We start from the raw sequence: 22,428 nt of genomic DNA, 5'->3' as shown, positions 1-22,428 counted from the left end.
GTTCGATTCCCCAGCACCGCATATATAGAACAGGCCAGAAGTGGTGCTGTGGCTCAAGTGGCAGAGTGCTAGCTTGAGCAAAAAGAAGCCAAGGACAGTGCTCAGGTCCTGAGTTCAAGGCCCAGGACTGGCAAAAAATAAATAAGTAAATAAAATAAATAAATATAAAAAAAACAAAGATGGGACTGCAGGCTGGCATCCAGGCAGGCGAGATGTGGGCTGGCTCTTGGGGAAAGAGTAGGACCGACCTACCTGGGAGGGAGGTGGGCATCCATTCAGATAGCTCTCCTTCGATAAGAACTGTGTTCTGGGCCAAGGAATCTTGCTGTTCTGGTCAGTGCTGACCTCCATACAGGCCGACCTACTTAGATGTGTCCTTGATAGCAGGAGAATGAGTCCCAGCAGGAAGCGCATGGAGGCCCAAAGGGTGGTGATGTTATCCAAAGTTGTGATTCGCAAGGGTTATTTTAATGCCAGAGAAGCCATGGCGTCGGGAGACTTGTGAGGTCTTGAGTATACTAACATGTAAGGTCTGGTTGAAAACTTGTCTTTGTTCTTATTGGTTGGGTGTATTTCTTTCTTTACTAGAATTTAAATTCAAAAGCTCATATTCATTTTCAAGATTAAAGGAAAAAAGATTCAATAACAGTTGCATAGACTGTGCTAGGAAGTGCTACAAAATCCCACTTCGTGTAGTTTAGATCCCAATGTAGTTGGGGCCATCTTGGTTGGTTGCAGGGCACCTTGAGTGTTGGAAGTGCGCACAGTGTGGAGGCATTTAAGCTATCCTCAGCAGTGACCCATGCTGGCCGTGATGTGGTGATTCATCCAGATGTCCACCGGTCCATTGTCTCGTGTTTAAATAGACTTAGTTGATTTTTAACTTCATTTAAAAAAGAACTTTAATTACCAATGTGACACATACCCATGAGTGAAAATAAAATGTAAAAAGTCAGCATAACACAAAAGGTGATTGTTGAGATCACTCACAGTGCTTATACCTTGGGCACAGTGAAACTGGTTTTCCAAAGCAATGAAGCCACTTCAGTTTAGTGTGGCCCTGGTGCAGAGTTCAGATGGGCCCACACATGCGCAGCTGAGGGTGATGTGGAGGTATGGGAAGGAATGGCAGGTGACTCAGTTTCTACATGGGTGGTGTGTGTGTGTGTGTGTGTGTGAGTCTCATGGCAAGGTGTTAACATAGGGCTGGGAACATGGCTAATGATGCTCAGGAAAGGCAATGAACTTGCCTTCAGGAAGCTTCTGTTCAAAAGACCTGACAGGTTGCATGTTATGGTAACCTGAGTAACCTCAACAGCACGATTAACGTATTAATACATACTTATCTGAGCGGCTTGCTGTGAGTAAGGTGAGAGACTGTGCTGCCTGGAAAGTAACAGTTCTCTCTCTCTCTCTCTCTCTCTCTCTCTCTCTCTCTCTCTCTCTCTCTCTCCCTCCCTCCCTCCCTCCCTCCCTCCCTCCCTCTCCCTCTCCCTCTCCCCTTCTTCCTTGTCATATCCAGGCCAGATAAACAGTAGATTCCCAAGACTCTTGAGAAAAGTAATGAACGCAGCCCTTGCTCTTGTTTTTCCCCAGGCATGTTAGTAATTGATATATAAAGTAAAAAGCAAACCTGCAATCTCTGACGTGGATTATAGAGGCCATAGGCTCTTGTGGGTTTCTTCATGAAGCACCTCTTTACTACCTCACGTAATTTTGTTAAACATTCATAAAGTCTATTTTTATTTTTTTTTGGTGCTGTCTAGGGGCTTGAACTCCGGGCCTAGGTGTTGTCCTTGAACTTTTAGTTTTGCTCCATGCTAGTGCTCTACCACTTGAGCCATGGCTCCACTTCTTGCTTTTTGGTGGTTAACTGGAGATTAGAGTCTCTGGGGTTTTCCTGAGTAGCTCAGATTACAGACATGAGCCCCCATAATCGTCTTTTGATTGTGTGTTTATTTCAGATAGCACTAAAGTTGCTCCAGATAGTCAAGACTGAATGTGATAGTGCATTCCTGTCATTCCAGCTACAAAGAATATTCAGAGGATTGACCTTTGAGGCCACCTCTGGCAAAAAGTTTCCCCAGATCCCATCTCAACAAACCTGTGTGTGTGTGTGTGTGTGTGTGTGTGTGTGTGTGTGTGCACGCGTGTGTGTGTAACAATCCCAGCTACATGGGAGGCACAGATAGAAAAGATCTAGGACTGAGGCCAGGGCTGGGGATATAGCCTAGTGGCAAGAGTGCCTGCCTCGGATACACGAGGCCCTAGGTTCGATTCCCCAGCACCACATATACAGAAAACGGCCAGAAGTGGCGCTGTGGCTCAAGTGGCAGAGTGCTAGCCTTGAGCGGGAAGAAGCCAGGGACAGTGCTCAGGCCCTGAGTCCAAGGCCCACGACTGGCCAAAAAAAAAAAAAAAAAGGACTGAGGCCAGCCTTATGCAAAAATGAGACTCTAACCTGAAAAATAACTAAAGGAGGAAAAAAATAAAAATAGGAGAGTGCTTGTCTGGCAAATGTGAGGTCCTGAGTTTAAATTTTAGAACCACCAAAACAAAACCAGTTGCTTTAGACAAAACCAGAGTATAACCTCAAGCTGTATCCTCTGTGATCTGGAAATCACTCCACAGATGCAAAAGCACAACATTACATGACTTCTAAGAAATCAGCATATGCCTACTTCCTCGATCTCCTTCTGCTCTATTTGACACCTTTTTTTAATGTAAAAGTTATTTTTTTTCACATGCTACAAAATATACGAAGTTGGCACTGATAGGAAGACATAAAGAAGAAAGGGTGGAGGACAGAGGGCAAAAATGATGGTGTGATATATACAACAAGGCTTTATTTTAATTAACAGAGGTTATATTTTTTGCTAGAATTAAGGATGCGAACCAAATTTAAAATGCTGATATGAAGCAGCATTAAAACACAATTTATGCATAGTGCTCTTGACACCTTTCTAGAGAACTGATTTTCAAAATGTTGCGCATATTTCTGTGGTTCTGTACTGAGATGCCTTCTTAAATACATGGATGTAAGTAAAAATGTTCCTTTTAATCTTACAATAAAAGTTGGAAACCTGCTTTGGTACTGGGTTCAAAGGAAGTAACCATGAACTTGATTGCTTGATTTTTTTTCCTCTGCTACTTGGTTAACTTGCCTGTCTGCTATGTTGCTAGGTTGCTGGGATGAAAGCTCCAATATGTAGATACTTGAGAATCTGGTGATATATGTTCAGTTGAGAATTAAAAAAAAATTGGTTTCCAAGGTAAATCATATGCGATACTATTGTCTTTGTAGGGCTCTGGAGCTCCATCCTTTCTCCATGAAACCTCTCCTGCGACGAGCGATGGCCTATGAAACTTTAGAGCAGTATGGGAAAGCATACGTGGATTACAGGACAGTGCTGCAAATGGACTGCGGCATCCAGCTAGCCAGCGACAGCATTAACAGGTAATCTAACCAGATAGAGTCTAGTTGTTTTTATGATGGATTCAGGTTCCGACCCCCTTCCCTCTCCTTCAAGAACCAGGTCCATGTGCAGCTATGTTCCCAGACACTCATTTCTTGTGAGTGACTGCCTTCTCTCACTCCACTGTAAACCCTATGCCCACTTCACTCTCTCACTTAATTTCCAACTACCTCATCATATGGATAGCTTATTGGGTAACTTACAGAGTTAGCTACTTTTATACCTTTATATTTGCTTACAGAATAGCTACTTTCATACTTTTATACTTTAGTTTTTGTTGCCAGTCCTGGGGCTTGAACTCAGGGCCTGAACACTGTCCTTGGCTTCTTTTTGCTTAAGGCTAGCACTCTACCACTTGAGCCCCAGCGCCACTCCTGGCTTTTCCTGTGTATGTGGTGCTGAGGAATTGAACCCAGGGCTTCATGTATATGAGGTGAGCGCTTTACCACTAGACCATATTCCCAGCCCTCCCAGCCCACTTTTATACTTTCATATTTGGGGTTTTTTTTTTTGGTCCACTTATTACTCTGTAGTGGATTGTGTTTACTAACATGAATGGATGTAGTTCGCACCTGCTGCTTAAATATCTGTGCTGCTAGCAAGGCATTGCCAGAGATAGCATAAATCAATACTGTGTATAGGCTGAGATCCGGAAATGTAGTGAGAAGAGGCAGAAGCCTATCTGTTACAATGTCTTCATGAAACCACTCACATGTTTTCTTTGGCCTTTGGGAAATAGACCCTTACCTAGAAGTACTATTTATAATGGTGAACAGCTGAGTTTGGATCTTCATTTATATCATGATTAACTTACCTCCTGCATGAGAATGGGAAGGTTGCGATTTTCAGCCTGGAGGGCTAGGATGTGTACGTAGCCCAGTGGTAGCACACATGTTCAAGGCTCTGCTCTCCATCCCCAGCAACCCAAATACACATGAAACAAGTTGCAGAGGTCATAAATTGCCTTCAAGTGAAATTACATAGTTACACTACATAGGGTTGGATAAACCATTCCCAGTTGTGTACACTATTTTCCGATCTCATTTGTCTAGGTATTTATGTGCCCAGCTGTGCCCTGTGTGGGTTCAGTGTGTCATAGTCACTCCTTTCTCCCCCAAAAAGAGGCAAAGAGGAAGAAATCACTTAACCTCCACCATTCAGCAAACTAGAGTATAGTTCAGGGAACACTTATGTTAGGCAGTTATCCCATATAGGATAGTGTGTTGGATAGGGAGGCGGGGGATTGAAGAGCAGTGAGGCCGGCCGCATGTGGTCAAGCTGCTGTGTGGTGCATGGTGTAGGCAGGGTGCATTGGGACCCCCGAAAACCTTGAGACAATGGTAGAAAATGAGAGTGGTGGTGTGTTGTGGGCATTCGTTTTAAAGTCATGGCCTTCCCAGTGTGTGCACAGAGCTGACATGCCAGCCGTTTTCTGGAGCTTCCACTTGGTAGTCATGAAGAAGAACCTATCTGATCCCAAGGTGAGATGAAGAGAGAGACATAGGCAGGTTGGATATCCCTAATTCTGAAAATCAGAAGGGTACCCCAAAATTTGAAACCTCTGAAATGCCTACAGTACACTATGAGTAAAACGCCACACCTGACCCCACAGGATGGGTCGCGGTCAAAATGCAGGCACACACAAAGTACTGTATCAGATGACTTTCAGGCCATCTTTAGAATGTATAATTGACCGGTCTCAGGTTTAGACCCAGTCTCCTCCCAGCCTATCTCGTACCTGTGCAAATATTCTAAAAGAAATCTAAAATCTGAAACTCTTTCGAGTCCAGGTCATTTTTTAAAAAATAGGGGATCTCTGCCTGTGTTGGTTACCTGTGGTGAAGTGGGATGGAACCGGGGCCTGCAGGAAGTCTCCCCTGGTGCTGCCCCGCCCTCCACACTCCATGCTGTCTATTACCGACCTGCTCCTTACTGTGTGACTGAGGCCCAGTCCCCATTGAGTCCTTTGGAGAAGACTTGCTTTCCTGTGGGCGGGGCTTTTCCTATGGGCGGCTCTTCTGTCCCCGCCCCCCCCACCTTAGATTTCCTTGTTCAGTGCTCCATAACTCTGGCCACTTCGCATTACCCATACATAAGGCTTTTACTTTCTCCACATCTTGTCATCCTATTCTTTTACTGTCGTTCTGTTGGGCCCTTCTTGATGTTAGGAACTGCAGCAAATCCATCTTCCCATCTGCAAGGCCCTGCAGAGTAGATATCCTCCATGGACATGCGCTGACCGAGGTGTTCTCCTGCAGGGAAGCTGAGTGTACTCCTGTGCTTTGGGCTTTGCTTTTAACTCACGCCATCCTGTCTGGCAGTTGGAGAAAAAGCAGGCTTTCCTCCACAACAGGAGCCTCAAAGACACCTAGATATCTGGGCAAGCTGGCAGAGAAAGGGCCTCGTTACAGGAGATTCAGGAAAGCAAGCAGAGGCTGAATGATTGTGGTAGCTGGTATGAAGGGCAAAGTGTCTTGAGACCAGGATTACTCTTAATTTTCAACTTCCTGCATTATGTGTAGTGGCATTTAGCAAGTCCAGCGTTGTGTAATACTCACCTCTTCATTCCAACACATTTTCATCACTCCAAAAGGAAACCCTGTTACCCAATTGAGCAGTTGCTTCCCATTCTTCCCCTCTTCCCCTCAACTCCTGATAACCACTAACTTGCTTTCTGTAGATTTATCTATTCTGGATGTTTCATATAAGTAGAATCATCAGCTATGTGACTTCATGTTTGACCCCTTTTATTCAGCATAATGTTCTCAAGGTTCACCTATGGTGTGGCAAGTATCAGTACTTCATTTATTTTTATAGTTGAGTTCATCACATATATGTGTATGTTGTAACATGTTTATCCATTCATTAGTGCATATATGCTTTCGATTGGCTGTTGTGAATAGTGTGCTGAGAATCATGGCTGTTTGTTTGCATACCTGTTTCAATTCCTTTTGTTATATACAAAGCAGTAGAGTTGTTGATCACATGGTAATTCTGAGTTTAACTTTTTGAGGTTTATATTAGATCTTGTATATGTACTAAAAAACAGATCTTTCAGGCTGGGAATGTGGCTCAGTGGTAGAGTGCTTGCCTAGCCTGCAGGAAGCCCCAGGTTCGATTCCTCAGTACCACATATACAGAAAAAGCTGGAAGTGGCACTGTGGCTCAAGTGGTAGAGTGCTAGCCTTGAGCAAAAGAAGCTCAGGGACAGTCCCAGGCCCTGAGTTCAAGCCCCAGGACTGCCCCCTCCCCCCCCCCCAAAACAAAGTTCTTTCATACCAACTTACTTTTAAGACAGACTCTTTTTTTTTAGGGCTGAGGGCATAGCTTAAGTAGCAGTGCCTACCTGGCAAGTGAGAGGCCTTCAATTCAAACCCCTATACTACCCTCCCTCCTGCAAAAAAGCATAGTCATTTTGTAGTTGAATGGTCTTTGTTGGTGTATTATTCTATAAGGAAGATGAGGAGGTTTTGGTTTTGCCATATCTTTTTAGATAAAATATTGTTTAAATTCCATCATTCCTTTGTGAATTTCATGTTTATGCTTCCTTTTCCATCTATTTCAGCCCATTATGGAAAATTTGACAACAGCAATTTATTTTTATTTTAATTTAGACATCTGTGCTTATTTTATTTCTGTCTTCCATTAATCATATTCCTCTCTTCTTCTCTAGGAATCTTAATATGTTAAATTCCCCGCATATCCTTATTTCCTCCCTGGCAACAAATACATCATCTCTTTTCAGCTGCTTCTTCCTTCCTCTCTACTGGTAATACACGTTTTGCTTAAAATTTCTTTTTTCCCCCCAAATCTACTTTTTTCTTCTGCAATGATGAGTGGTTATACATTAATTTTCAAGTTTACCCTTTTATACTGAAATGAGATGTAGTTATAATAAACAAAGATTACCATTGAAATTTCAGTTTAATAAATGGTAGGAAAGTATATATTAAAGTTGTTTGTATATAACTATAATTTCATACAAATAGTATATGAGATTTTAGACGTGAGCTAAATGCAGTGTACTAATTACTAGTTAACTTGCTTGGTCTTGGGAAATGCTTTTTTGAGTCAAATTTAAAAACAAAATTGAAGGGGCTGGGGATATAGCCTAGTGGCAAGAGTGCCTGCCTCGGATACACGAGGCCCTAGGTTCAATTCCCCAGCACCACATATACAGAAAATGGCCAGAAGCGGCGCTGTGGCTCAAGTGGCAGAGTGCTAGCCTTGAGCGGGAAGACAGGGACAGTGCTCAGGCCCTGAGTCCAAGGCCCAGGACTGGCCAAAAAAAAAAACAAAAAAACAAAAAAACAAAATTGAATTATGTCTTCAGGATGAATCTAAGTGTGATATTGTGTATTTTAAAAATAATAATAGGATAATCAAGGACATAAATCTGAATTTTTGGGTGGTAATTACTAAATGTTATTACTATAAAGGCTCTGGAGATAGGCTCCAGTATCCTACTTTTTCATATTTATTCATATGAAAAGTAAATAAATGAACAATTTTAGAAAGGAAAAAGAGGGCTGGGAATATGGCCTAGTGGCAAGAGTGCTTGCCTCGCATACATGATGCCCTAGGTTCAATTCCTCAGCACCAATGTATAGAAAAAAGAAAAGGCTAGAAGTGGCGCTGTGGCTCAAGTGGTAGAGTGCTAGCCTTGAGCAAAAAGAAGCCAGGGACAGTGCTCAGGCCCTGAGTCCAAGCCCCAGGACTGACCAAAAAAAAAAAAAAAAAAGAAAAAGTCCCAAAGAAGCGTATCCTGACCACGTGGGAATATTTAGAGAAGATGCAAATCCTCACCTACTGTTAGCTCCAGTTTCTCCCAGTTTGTGCACTGAAATCTCACAGGATTTCTGATTATTCCCAAGAAGAATCTCTTACGAATTTAGTGAGCATTAAATAATATGAAGGATGTTTCTTTTAGGCCTCCTCAATTTTATGTTAAGATTTGAATCTTACTGGGCATATGTTATAATTTTTTAAGATTAAAAAGGTTGGGGCTGGGGATATGGCCTAGTGGCAAGAGTGCTTGCCTCGTATACATGAGGCCCTGGGTTCAATTCCCCAGCACCACATATACAGAAAATGGCCAGAAGGGGCGCTGTGGCTCAAGTGGCAGAGTGCTAGCCTTGAGCAAAAAGAAGCCAAGGACAGTGCTCAGGCCCTGAGTTCAAGCCACAGGACTGGCCAAAAAAAAAAAAAAAAAGATTAAAAAGGTTTTTACTATTTTCTTTTGATGAGAAAATGTTCTAGTAAGCATGGTACTGCACACCTACTAATCCCAGCCATTTTGAAGGCTGAGGTAGGAGGGTTACCAGTTGGAGTCTAGTCTGGACAACACAGCAAAACCCTATCCCACAATAAAACAAAATTATAATGAAGAGACAATGGTTACATTGTTAAATACAACTTTTTACAGTAATTTCGAAACAGAAGAAGAAACTAGCTCTTCTACACTTAGGTATAGCACCTGCCAATCTTGATCAGACCTTCAATAATACAAAAAGCAAATCTTGCTCAATAGAGAAAACGCCTTTTCTTTTTAGAATAACAAAAATATTAATGGAACTAGATGGACCAAATTGGCGAGAGAAGCTGTCACCCATTCCTACTGTGCCTAATTCGGAGCCATTTGGAGCTTGGCGTCCAGCAGCAGAGCTGACCCCAGACCAAGAGGCAGAGTCCAGCGACCATCTTTCAGGAAGCATCCCAGGTGTGTTGGAGCGAGGGGACCTGCGTTCTCTACTTCAGGGGCTCCTGGAGAGCCCTGCGCACATTTCTTGAATAAAGCAGAGAGGAGCCTGGAACTTTGGTATCAGACCTGGCTGAACCTCCATTTTCCCTTTCTTTACCTGCTCTGAAGAAATTGCTTTCCCTCCTCTCATGTTTTATTATGAGGAAAGGGGAGAACAGGAATAGCATTTCAGCAGGCAGTTCTCAGGAATAAATGGAGATAGTAGACCACATACATATGTGGCAGAGCTAGCAGATTGAGATTGGGGTGTAAAAAAGTGTAAATATATAACAGGCAATTTAGGGAGCAGTGTAGGCGTCCACTTGAAGCTTTAGGGTTTGCTTGGCAATATTCATGAAATAGTTACTGAGCCAGAGGCTGAAGATATTTGTATCCGTTTCCCAGACCAATTCTGCCATACCTATAGGTAGCTACCCTCAGTGACTCTCGCTCATCACAGTGCTGTGCCAGGCAGCGTGCATTGAGGCCACAGGAACAGCTGTGGCACGTGTGAATTCACAGGGACAGCCATATTTGAGACTCCGCCTCTTGCCCTGTAGTCCCGTGTCCTGGAGCCTTGTTTGACTCTCCCATTTCTAAAAAGCCATTATGGGTAACATGACAATTTCTCATATTTTATTTTCAACTTTGAAAATGTTAGTGACATAACTATATTATTACTTTCATTATAGCTATTTCATCTTTTAATCTATATATAAAGTTTTCTGCACTTGTACTTGCAAATGCTCAGTGCACAACTCTACAAGTGTTCTGTACTGAAGTTAATTTGCAATAGATTTACCTCCAGTGCTACTTCAGATTTTGTAGAATTATTTACATGAGTTCTCTCCCTCCCTCCCTTCCTCCTTCCCTCCCTCCTTCTCTTTTTCCCGCTCTGCTTCTCCCCTCTCTCCCATAGATGAAACAAAGTTTAAAGCCCTGAAGGAAGAAGGAAATCAATATGTAAAGGACAAGAACTACAAAGGTGCTCTTAGTAAATACAGTGAGTGCTTGAAGATTAACAACCAAGAGTGTGCCATATATACAAACAGGCAAGTTGTTTGTAACTGTTATTCTAAAAATAATCTTGAGTAATTAAATTATAATAATATAATTAATTTCCAAAGTTTTTTTTCTCTTGTACAGTTCTAGGAATCATTTGGCAAGTTATCCTAGTGAGTTGTTGTGGGAGAAGTGTGCCCTGGAAGTGCTGAAGTGCTGTGGAGGGGTTGGGGAGCTGAAGTGCAGGATGGATGGGGGTCTGCTGTCCGTCCCCAGGTTCCTGGGAGCTGTGTTTTGTGTGAGCTGGTGCCCCACTCACTCAGCACTTCCTGGTTGACTGTCCTCTTGCTATAACAAGCCAGGCTTGGGTACTGTCCAATGTGGCAGGAGTGGGAACCAATGGCTTTTCAAAGTAGTGTCTTAGGGATCAATGCTCCACCCCTTTTTTGAGTGCTACTGGGGTTCGAACTTAGGGACTTGTGCTTTCTAGAAAGGTCATTCTACCACTTGAGCCATGCCCTCTGCTCTTTTTGCTTTACTTTTTGGATAGAATCTCAGATTTATGCCTGGGGTAGTCTGGAAACTGATCCCATACAGCTGGGATGACAGGCATGTGCCACCATATTCAGCTTTTAATTAGTTGAGATGGGATCTCCCTGACTTCTTGACCCTGTTGGCCTTGAACTTCATTCCTCCTGATCTCTGTCTTCTGAGTGGCTAGGATTTCAGGTATGAACCACTGCTCCTGGTGGACAATGATATTATTATTTTTAATCTGAAGTGTTGAGGGGAAAGACCAACATCTTTCATAATGTACAGCAGGAACAGAGTGTTCTAGAATGCTGCTGTGGTGACATCTTTACCATAAATGATGAAAGATACCTATTGGTGATTTAGAGATTTTTAGGTGTGAGTAGAGTCTCTGACAGAAAGAATAAAGGATAGCTCCAGATGTTCAACAAGAATATTTCAGATAAGGTCTTGACATAATTGCTCACCAAGTTTTTTGTTCATATGTTCTTCTGGTGGCAACTTTTTTTCTTTGCAAAAAAAATACTATCATTGACAGTAGCAGATGTTTGTCTTCCCCTCTCCTCAGCCTCTGGCAGAGCTGGGCATCAAGGCCTCTGTTCCCTAAGCTCCCCTCTCCCTGGCTGCAGCTCTCCTCCCTTGGTACTCTTTTCTGACTCCGGTTATCTCAGGGTGCAGATGGAGAGCCCTTAATTCATTCTACATACTCTCAGGGCTGTGGCATCCCCTCCCTGTCCAGCTCCATTCACACCTTGTAATTGTGTCCCCCACCTATCTTCTGAACTCTAGTTCTAACCCCCACTTCAGTATCCGGCCCAGCAAGCTGGGATGGGACCCACCTTCTAAACACTTCCTCAGCATGACCAGTCTGCCCCTCCCTGTCACTCCTGCTATGGGCCACTGTCACCTCCTGCAAGATGCCTGCAATACCTCCACATTACCCCAGCATGTTCTTCCCTCATTTCATTCTCCACCTTGTAGCTGGAGTGATCATCCTAAGACATGGTGGACATGTCAGCCCCCATTAAAAACCTTTCAGAGGACCTCAGTTAGGCTCAGCATACAGCCCGGACTCTCTCATGATGTACAAATACCTTTGTGATCTGGCCTATCCTCCCAGCCCTGTTCCCCTCCCTCCATCTCTCCCTCCCTTCCTTGTTCCCTCCCCCCTTGTTCCCTCCCACCCCTCCCTTTCTTTTTTTTGCCAGTCCTGGGTCTTGAACTCAGGGCCTGGGCACTGTCCCTGGCTTCTTTTGTTCAGGGCTAACACTCTACCCCTTGAGCTACAGCACCACTTCTAGCTTTTTCTGTTTATGTGGTACTGAGGAATTGAACCCAGGACTTCATGCATGCTAGGCAAGCACTCTACCACTAAGCCACATTCCCTACCCCTCAGTGATTTTTCTTAACTCGTCTAGAGTGCCACGCTATTCTGCCATAGGTCTGTGCCCTGCCTTGATTCCTCTCCTCCCCAGCCCAGGGCCTGGGCAACACATCGTTCTCACTTTCTGCGGTGTAAAAGACTTACTGAGCTGTTTGATTTTCACTGCTATCTTTAGCTCTGCTAATCCTGCGTTCCCTACTGTATTACGCTAGAGCTCTCTGTTACTTGAAGCTGGGCCAGTTTGAAGAGGCAAAGCAGGACTGTGACCAGGCGCTTCACATCGATGGTGACAATGTGAAAGCGTGCTATAGGCGAGCGCTCGCTCAGAAAGGACTCAAGGTGAGGACATCTGCCTTTTCCTGGGTCAAGTACAGCCCTGAACAAACCAAATGGTCTCATAAACATAAGTCTCAGGATCATGGAGTGGCATTAAATAATCTGTCCTAAAACCTCCAAGTTAACTTCCAATTTCACCCTTAATCATACGTGTGGGGCAGATACTTTCAAAGGTTGTTCCAGTTCAAAATTTGGACTCATTCTATAGTTTTCTGAGGAGAATGTATTTCCATTGATTTACTTTAAAGCACAAGGAAGTCTGTCAGTGTATTACTAAACTCCACAAGTAATGAATACACTGGAGCAGGCATGAGGGGAAGCTTTTGGATGGAACCTGGACCACCTAGCGCCTGTTGGTAGAGACAGATAAGGGATTTAGAAGCTTGTAGTCGCCTGATCATTAGCTAGAGCAAGTCAGTGAGGGACTACTGAAGGATGTTTTTCTCTAAGAAAACCATATCATGTTTAATTGAAACCTCTTTGTATAACTGCTTAAAGATAATAATAAAGTAATAATAACAATTAAATAAAACCCCACCATTCTTTTCAAAGAAAAAGGGTTTTGTATCATTATACTTATCCTTATGCTGGTTTTCTGCATGGAAGTCTTGGTCAATGAGTATTCATCTATGTAGAAGACATCAAAATCAGGAAAACCCAGAAAACATTGGAAAATGTATTTCCTGAGGGCTGAGAAGGTGGCTAGTGGTAGAGTGCTTGCCTAGCATGCATGAAGCCCCGGGTTTGATTCCTCACTTGGTGTATATAAACAGAAAAGTTGGAAGTGGTGCTGAGGCTTAAGTGGTAGAGCTCTATCCTTGAGTAAAAGAAGCTCAGAGACAGTGCCCAGGCCCTGAGTTCAAAACCCATGGCAAAAAAGAATGTATTTCCTGAGACATTTAAAAAATTTTACGGAGGTCTAACTCACAATTAAAAATTTTTTATTGTTATTTTAAAGTTGATGTATATAGGGGTTACAGTTGCATAAGTCAGGTAATGAATTTCTTTTTGGACATTGTCACACACCTTCCCTTGCCTCTTGTACTATTTCCCTGTTTTCCCCAGCCACAAGATGTAGCGTTCATTTCAACATTATGTCTTGTAGTACCGTTGCTGCATTTGGTCACCCCTTGTCTCTCCATTTCTGTGCTAACTCACACTTCGTGATTGTGGCAATCACTGACTTTTTGCAGTCTGCCTCTCTCCACCCATCCAGCAAGCATTCATCTGATCTGTCATTATAGTTTTGCTGCTTTTTTGTACTATTACAAAGAGATCACTCTGTGAGTTTTTTCAGTCAATACCATATGAGATTCATCCATGGATGTGATTATTCCTTTTTATCACCGAGTTGTACAACTATGTCTGTATACTCATGCATTCCATGGCCTTTAGCTTGCTTTCACCTTGGAACAGCTTCTTTGATATTCTTACACAGATTTTTTTTTAATGGACTTGCTCGTGTACCTTGCAGCAGGAGACCAGGTTTGTGTAAGGATGTGGGGATGGAGAGAGATGGTCTGGTCCAGAGGAGTCTGGGAGGCCATGTTGCGAGGCCGGACTATCCTGGAGGTGATGGGAGCCACCAAAGGGGAGAAAGGAAATGATGATAGGATGGTTGTTTTTGGGGACAGCATGGAACAGAGATCAGAAGGGCATCTCTCATAGAGTAGGAAGATGAGAGGCCACCTACATGGCCTTTCTCAAGGCTGGAAGTCTGAGGTTGAGGCAGATTGCTTTCTCCAGAGGCCACTGTCTTTGCTAGGGGCCATCCGTTTCCTCTGTCTCCACAGTGTTGCCTCTGAGTATGTATCCTTGTCCATACTTGCACTTATAAGGATACTAGTCATATTGCACTGGAGTCCACCTTCTAATGAGCCAATTTTAACTTGTTTGCCTCTTTCAAGACCCTCTGCCCAAGTATGATATAGTCTGAGGTATTGTGGAGTTGAACATCAATATTTAAATTTGAGGGTGGTAGAAACAAAATTCAGACCACAATGGAAGGTCAGGAACTCATTCAAATGGCTTGATAAGGTTGGTGGAAATGTCTGGGGGAAGGAGAAGGCCCCTGGGTGGCTGAGGGGTGCAGGGTGATGCTGGAGCGTGTAGGGGAGTGGAGACAGGCTTCTGAGGGAGAGTGGTCCTGACCTGTTGAGTTTTGAGACATTTGATCCACGCCTATTCCTGAAGGAGGAGTGCTGAGGTTTTGCTGGGAGGACACGGCCGTGCTGTTGCTTACTATATCAAATGAGGACCATCTGTGTGCACTGAACACTGGGCTTTTCTAGATCACAGACCCCCCCCCCCCCGCCTCCGCCACGGGCTGCAGTAGGGCAGTCCCTGCACCAGGAGGAAACCATACAGCTGCACTGGATTTAGTTTGTGTCATTGTGACCCCTTTTCATTCCCTGCCCTCCCCCCCCACCCCCAGCTTTGTTAGTAATTGTAAAGCCATGTCGATTTTGTAGGTGGCAGGGCATGTAGCACCTTGAGTCAGACAGACAGACTCCTTGAGGATTTGCTCCATGATTGAAGCTGATGGATTTGGCCAAGGAAGGTGGATGTGCATGACTCAGGAATCGTGTGCCCAGACTCTCCGCGCTGTTCCACTTCATACTGACTCTTGGAACCTGTTTAGCTGACCAAAGATCCGAAGCTGTACCTAATGAAGGATGGGGATGGAATACTTCTTGGAATGAATTCCAGAAATTCTATTATGATGTAGAAAGATAATCCCCAATTTGAGTAACCCTAACTCACTAGATTATGACACTGGTATCTTGTTTTTCTGGTTTGACTTTTTATAGCTTGATTTAGAAAATGAAGTAGGTCCAGTAGGCTGAGGCCTGTGCCAGGAGAACCTAATTTCAGGCCTGTCAAAGGCAACAGCTGCTTATAAATTGCGTCAGGACTCACGTGTGGGCCCATTTGTCAAGAGCAAACTATAATGAGGATGTGTCATGGGGGGAGTAGGGCTCCCCTTGGTAGCAGGTGCCTCCCTCTGCCTGCAGTTGAACACTGCCTTCTCAGATCTTATTTCCTAAGCTCACTTAATAGTAGCAGTAGTAGTAGTAGTAGTAATAGTAGAGAGAGTGTGTGTGTGTTGAAAAATATGTACAGCAAGAAAGGGTATAAGCATTTTGCTTTTACATACAGTTGATTTCTCTTATTGAGTGCTAGTTGTGTGCTAGGGGTTGTTAGTATAGTGGTGAATGAGACGCAACACCCACTTAAGGAATTTATAGCAATAAGGGTGGCACCAAAGGTAGAAAATTACAAAGGAGTAATACCTTACAAAATAAATACTTTCCTGGTTTAAGCATGTCTCTTAGTAGCAAATAATACCACCACATTTGATTAGACAGTGTTTTTTTTGTTTCAAGTATGACTTTTGCCAAAGCCACACTTTGTATGAGCCCTGCTCTGCCCTGTGTCTGTGTCTGCTCCCTTCAGGTCGTGACTTCCCCCAGTGCAGCAAAGGAAAATCCCTCCTCCATACCCATCTCAAAGTCTGCAGTGTTGGGGTTTGAACTCAAGGCTTTGTGCTTGCAAGGCAGGCACTCTACTACTGGAGCCACGCTTCTGGCTGTACTCTGGTTTTTACTCTGTAATTATCTGGTTTTGTTTTGTTGAGAATTGCTTCCCCTCATGGGATGTAAGCTTATGTAAGAACAGCCTGCCTTAGCTGGATGATGGTGGCTCACGCCTGTAATCCTTGCTACTCAGGAAACAGATCTGATGATTGTAGTTCAAAGCCAGCCTTGGCAAGGAAGTCTATGAGATGTTTATTGCTAACAAACTACTCAGAAAAAGCTGGAAGTGGTGCTGTGGTTCAAGAACACTATCCTTGATTAAAAAGAAGTTCCAGGGACAGCACCCAGGCCCTAAGTTCAAGCCCCAGGATCAGCCCCCCCCCCCCCAAAAAAAAAATGAGCCTGCCCTTCCTGTTACGGTAGCCCCAGCTCTGCTGGCTCTGGTGAAGTGAATGGGCGACCTCCGTCCCCATGCTGTCCCTGCCCTTCTCCTCTGCACTTCCAGACATGCTTCCTCAAGTGATTAGAACCAAGGGATCCACCATTTGTTGGGCTTCCATTGTCAGGCTGTGATTCACAGGTCTGATTTCAGACTTCACACTGGAGTTCCATAATGGACTGTTATGCACCTTCTGGCCCCAGCTGCTGGCACATCCCAGAGCTTCTTTTATGTCTTACTTTAATACAGTGAAAGCTAATATTAATAGGGGGTATTGTAAGAGTAAAGAAATACCTGTGAATTCCTTAGAATAGGAAGCTAATTGTTATCACTTGATCAACTGGTCCTTCTGCCAGAATCTTGTGTTTCACCTGTGGTTCCTCACCTAAGGATAGGGTAGGAATAGAATGCCAATATTCTATGCTATTATAAAGTATTATTATACAGTAGTTTTTTTATTATACATACTATTATACAGTAGTATGTGGAAAGTTGTGCATGGGATATTAAGTCTGTAAACAATTTGCCTTTTTAATAAATTAAAACAGGTTCATTAGCCAGGTACTGGTGGCTCACACCTGTAATCTTAGCTACTCAGGAGGTTGAGATCTGAGGATTGTGGCTTGAAGCCAGCCCAGGCAGGAAGGTCCAGAGACTCTTAACCTCCAATTAATATCACTCAAAAAAACCCAGAAAACAACATTAAAAGCCAACTGGAAGTGGAGCTATGGCTCAAGGGGTAGAGCACTAGCCTTGAGCAAAAATAAGCTCAGGGACAGTACTCAGGCCATGTTCAAGCCTCAAGACCAGCACCAAAAAAAAAAAAAAAATCCAAACCAGAGTTAATGTTATGTCACCCTTGCTCTGGTGTGTTGCTTCAGGGAAGAAGGGAGGTGACATTATAGCTAGTCTCTGTGGCTGTTCCCGGGCACCAATATGTAAGATACTGCTGCCCTCTGCCTCCCCACAATTTGGCTTACTCAAAGTGTAGGTCTAGTTTGTAGTTATAGACCATGAGCCATCACAGCAAACTGATTTTATGACCTTTGTCTTCACTACTAAATGGTCCCATCTACTTATTCCTTCCCCTCCCCTCCCTTCTCCAGTGCATTGTCTGACTCTTGGGTGAGATCCAAGACCACCGGGCGCTGGTGCTTCACCCCTGTAATCCTCGCTGCTCAGAAGGCTGAGGCCTGGGATCCCAGTTCAGAGCCAGCGTGGGTAAAAAAATCTGTGAGGCTTCTATCTCTAATTTATTACCAAAGCCAGAAGTAGAGCTGTGGCTGGGGTAGAGTACCAGCCTTGAGTGAAAAAGCCAAGTGAGAGCTTGAAGCTCTGAGTTCAAGCCCCATATCTGAAACAAAAATAAAAAAAGGAGAAGAAAAAGAAAAGTTTGCTATTGTCCTGTCTTGAATAGTGAACAACTTTGGTTTTATAAAACAAGAGTATTCGAATAATAGTTACCATTTTTACTGCCCTTTGTAGGCTTAAACTAGTTATTGGTTCTTTAGTACAAACTCATAAAAATTAAGTTTTACTATATTTTGAAGATGAGAAAACTTAAGTTCATCTCACTTCATCACCCAGACACATCTTGAATTCCTGAGTTCGTTTTTCTCCTGCCTCAGTCTCTCTGAGTAGCTGGAATTACAGGTGTGTGTAAGTGCACGTATAGGCATGCCATCATGCCTGGCTTGGATCTTGTTCCATTACTAGTAGAGCTAATGATGCAAGACTAATAAAAGGATGCTGAGTCTTTTATTCATTCATTCAGCACACGTATCTACCATAAGTTTAATACAAGGAAGGTTGCTGGTGGCTCAGGCCTATAATCCTAGCTACTCAGGTGACTGAGATCTGAGGATCAAGGTACAAAGCCAAATCCAGCCCAGGCAGCAAAGTCCATGCAATTCTTTTTTTTTTTAATTTTATTTTATTGTAAAGGTGATGTATTGTAAAGGTGATGTATGGAGGGGTTACAGTTACATAAGTAAGGTAATGAGTACATTTCTTGTTGAACAGTGTTACCCCCTCCCTCATTTTCTCCCACTACTTGAGATTCTTTTCTCCAATTAACCACCAAAAGCTGGAAGTACAAGTTGTGAGAATGAAATTTGAGTTTGCCAACTCTGGACACTGGGCTCTTTTTTTCAATAGATTTTTGCTGTACTATGAGATACCCTTTCTGCTTCAGTAAGAACAGAACCATCACCCTGCAATAATGCACAATTTTGTCACTCATACTAATCAAGGCCCTGTCTTACTCTGTCTTCCTACTTTCAGAATTATCAGGAAAGCTTATCTGACCTCAATAAGGTTCTCCTACTAGATCCAAATATTGTTGAGGCAAAGATGGAACTGGAAGAGGTAACCAGATTCCTTAATATTAAGGACAACACGGTATCCTTCAACAAAGAAAAAGAGAGAAAGAAAATTGAAATTCAAGAGGTATTTACATTTCATTATTTTTTGAGAAAATATTCTTCTGGAGATCTGCAGAATTCTAAAGTCAGTATTCTGATGATCACTGAAAAAAAGTAACCAGTTATAATGACAAAACTTGTCCTTTGCCATCACGATTGGCTACTGTATTTCTCAGTGTGTGTGCAGAGCTGATGTTGAGCATCTTCACATGACTTGCTTTTCCCTGCCACTTCCACGTAGCTTGGCATTTGTACCGTCTCTACTTCATGGTGTATGGGAGCCCTTGGCCCTTGCGTTTTACTTCAAGAACTCACTGGAGAATCCTGACAGGGCTGACTTCAGTTTCAGGGCCCCTGAAAGCCATTCCCCATGAGGATTTTTGAAGTTGACTCAGCTCTTTCAGTACTCTGAAATCATATGGATTCATCAGAGATCTTGGACTACCCCAGGATCAAACCTATCTTTGTGATTTATAGTAATTCACACATTTTGCTTTGCCATTAATGAAGAATGTCAGGTCACAAGTCATGTATACTCATGAATGTGAATATCCTCTTCTTTATGGTCTGACACCTCCATTTAGATTAAAGAGGCTAATAGGTGAGAGAAGCTGGGAAGTATTTTTTTTTTTCCCTTAAGAAGAAAATAGAGCCTGGGAATATGGCCTAGTGGTAGAGTGCTTGCCTCACATACATGAAACCCTGGGTTCAATTCCTCAGCACCACAGAAACAGAAAAGGCCGGAAGTGGCACTGTGCCTCAAGCAGTAGAGTGCTAACGTTGAGCAAAAGAAGCTCGGGGACAGTGCATAGGCCCTGAGTTCAAGCCCCATGACTGATTTCCCTCCCCCGATCCAATGTAAAATTTGTGATCCAGGTGTTGGTGGCTCACACCTGTAATACTAGCTGCTCAGGAAGCTGAGATCTAAGGATTGCGGTTCAAAACCAGGCTGGCAGGAAAGTCCCTGAGACTTCTTATCTCCAATAAACTATTCAGAAAAAGCCGGATTGGCACTGTAGCTCAAGTGATAGAGTGCTAGCCTTAAGCACAGAGCGAGAGGCTCAGGGACAGAGCCCAGGCCCTGAGTTTAAGCCCCAGGGACTGGCTAAATAAACAGGTAAATACAATTATGAAAGAAAATCGATATGTTTTCAGTTTATGTACCATTTTTATTTCTGGAAAGCCCTAAAAGTAAAATTTGGTATATTTTCAATGATGCAAGGAATACTCCTACTATTTGGATTCTTATACCACAAATGTCTCTAAAGAAATCATAGACTTTGTAATACACTGGAAAAATCTACAAATCTTTCACTTAGAAATTGTGGCATTGTGTGTCAGTGCCCACTTGACAAGCATGACTTAGGCTGTGTGGTGACTGTTTCTCCGTGTCACAGCGTCTGTTTCTCCTGTGAAGGTGAGCGAAGGCAATGCAGAGGCCCCTGAAGGAACCTCGGAGGTCTCCACCGACTGCCTGACAGCTGAGAAGGGGGACAAAAGCAGTGGGCCTCCAGAATACTCAGAGAGACTTCCCATCTCTAAGCCTAATAACGCCTATGAATTCGGTCAGGTTCTAAACGCTATAAACGCCAGGAAAGATGAAGAGGCTTGTGCACGTCTTTTAGGCATCATTGCACCAGAAGATTTGCCAGTATTGCTGAGTAACAAACTTGAAGGGGATACCTTCCTCCTCCTCATTCAGTCTCTGAAAAATCACCTCATCAGTAAAGATCCCTTCTTGGTGTATCAGCATCTTTTGTATTTGAGTACAGCAGAAAGGTTTAAGGTAAGCAGCAAAATAGTTTATTAATAGAGACATTATTTTTAGGGTTCCCACAACTCTAAAAACACTTTTAATGCTAATGTAACTTTTTCCTTTTTTTTCCAGATGATGTTGACACTAATTAGTAAAGACCAAAAGGAGCAAACTAAGCAGCTATTTGATGACCTTTCAGATGCACAAACCAACCACTTTACTTTAGAGGATGTACAGGCCCTAAAACAGCAGTACGAGCTTTAACTCAAGATCATTGCTAGATTTCTTCCATGCATGTACGAGTTCCAGTAATGCTTAATGAGATGGTATTAAAATAAGAGTTGCATGGATAAAACCTGGCTTAGAAAAGATACTTAGGTCTGGACTGTAAAACATTTTAGTTATTTTTATATACAGAACATGTGTATTCAATATACAAAATATGGGTATTCTACAAACTCTATTAGTTGTAAATATTTTCTTATGTGCCAGAGCCAACATCTTTATATTTAATAAGTATATGTGGAACTTGTTAAAATATATTTTAATTTATAGTACATGTTTTCTTTTAATAACTCAACTTGTTAAATTTTTGATTTAAGCTGTTTTTCTTTGGGCTATTTAAAGTTCTTTTGAAAAATGGAGTCATTAACAGTGATTATTATATCACTTAGTATCCTGTGAAGATACACACAAGTTCAATGCAACTCTGAAGTCTGATTATTAGAAGTTTATTAATTTACAGCTGTAAGAGGAACTTATTTTTCTAACATAAAGTATTGCCTAATAATTAAGAACAAAAATTGCCAAAAATTGCTACCACTTTTTACTAGGTTTTAAAATGTATCTTTCCCTATATATTGCTTATATAAGCAATAAAGTCACTATATAAAATAAACCAGCCTGTATGTGTGTTTGAATTGTTACCTCTTCTCAAAATATCTCCTCCTTCTGTTTCCTGCTTATATTTTTTTCTGCAAAAGGGAAAGTGAAGGACTCATACTGAAAGCTCCTTTGTTAAGTGGATATTTCTTACAATAAAACATTTAAACCTCAATGTATTGCTGATTATTCCTGCAGTCTTAAATTCCTTCATTCAGAATTATTATTTTTTACTCATTTAAAAGTGAAGATGAGGGCTGGGGATATAGCCTAGTGGCAAGAGTGCCTGCCTCGGATACTCGAGGCCCTAGGTTCGATTCCCCAGCACCACATATACAGAAAACGGCCAGAAGCGGCGCTGTGGCTCAAGTGGCAGAGTGCTAGCCTTGAGCAAAAAGAAGCCAGGGACAGTGCTCAGGCCCTGAGTCCAAGGCCCAGGACTGGCCAAAAAAAAATAAAAAAATAAAAGTGAAGATGAGGCCTGGGAATATGGCCTAGTGGCAAGAGTGCTTGCCTCGTATACATGAAGCCCTGGGTTCAATTCCCCAGCACCACATATATAGAAAACGGCCAGAAGTGGCGCTGTGGCTCAAGTGGTAAAGTGCTAGCCTTGAGCAAAAAGAAGCCAGGGACAGTGCTCAGGCCCTGAGTCCAAGGCCCAGGACTGGCAAAAAAAAAAAAAAAAAAAAAAAAGTGAAGATGACCATATCACTTTCACTATCCCAGTATCCATTATTTTTTCTAGTCTTTCATATTTACAGAACACTTAAAAAATCACCCTGGGTGGGTCAGGTATATGGTGTACGCTTATAATCGCAGTTGCAGGAGGCAAAGCCAGGAGAATTTCAAATTCAAGGCTTGAGTGGGCAACATGGCTGAGTTCAAGGCCAGCCTGGACTATAGAGACAGTCTTTAAGAGTAAA

General features: G+C 42.8%; 1 protein-coding gene across 1 annotated transcript in view; it reads left to right on the top strand.

Annotated features, from left to right (window-relative positions):
- Positions 1 to 21,524, top strand: part of Spag1 (sperm associated antigen 1) — a 52,238-nt gene extending 30,714 nt beyond the window's left edge. Inside the window, exons 13-19 of the mRNA XM_048358847.1 lie at positions 3,305 to 3,457; positions 9,029 to 9,195; positions 10,136 to 10,268; positions 12,346 to 12,472; positions 18,728 to 18,892; positions 20,285 to 20,653; positions 20,756 to 21,524. Of these exons, the coding sequence (XP_048214804.1) occupies positions 3,305 to 3,457; positions 9,029 to 9,195; positions 10,136 to 10,268; positions 12,346 to 12,472; positions 18,728 to 18,892; positions 20,285 to 20,653; positions 20,756 to 20,887 (1,246 nt within the window). The 3' untranslated portion in view covers positions 20,888 to 21,524. The remainder of the gene's footprint in view (positions 1 to 3,304; positions 3,458 to 9,028; positions 9,196 to 10,135; positions 10,269 to 12,345; positions 12,473 to 18,727; positions 18,893 to 20,284; positions 20,654 to 20,755) is intronic.
- The last annotated feature ends 904 nt before the right edge of the window (positions 21,525 to 22,428 follow it).

Source organism: Perognathus longimembris, chromosome 12 (assembly GCF_023159225.1).
Source record: "Perognathus longimembris pacificus isolate PPM17 chromosome 12, ASM2315922v1, whole genome shotgun sequence".
Taxonomy (NCBI): domain Eukaryota; kingdom Metazoa; phylum Chordata; class Mammalia; order Rodentia; family Heteromyidae; genus Perognathus; species Perognathus longimembris.
Note: the sequence above shows the minus strand (reverse complement) of the source record. Positions and strands in the feature narration are given on the sequence as shown.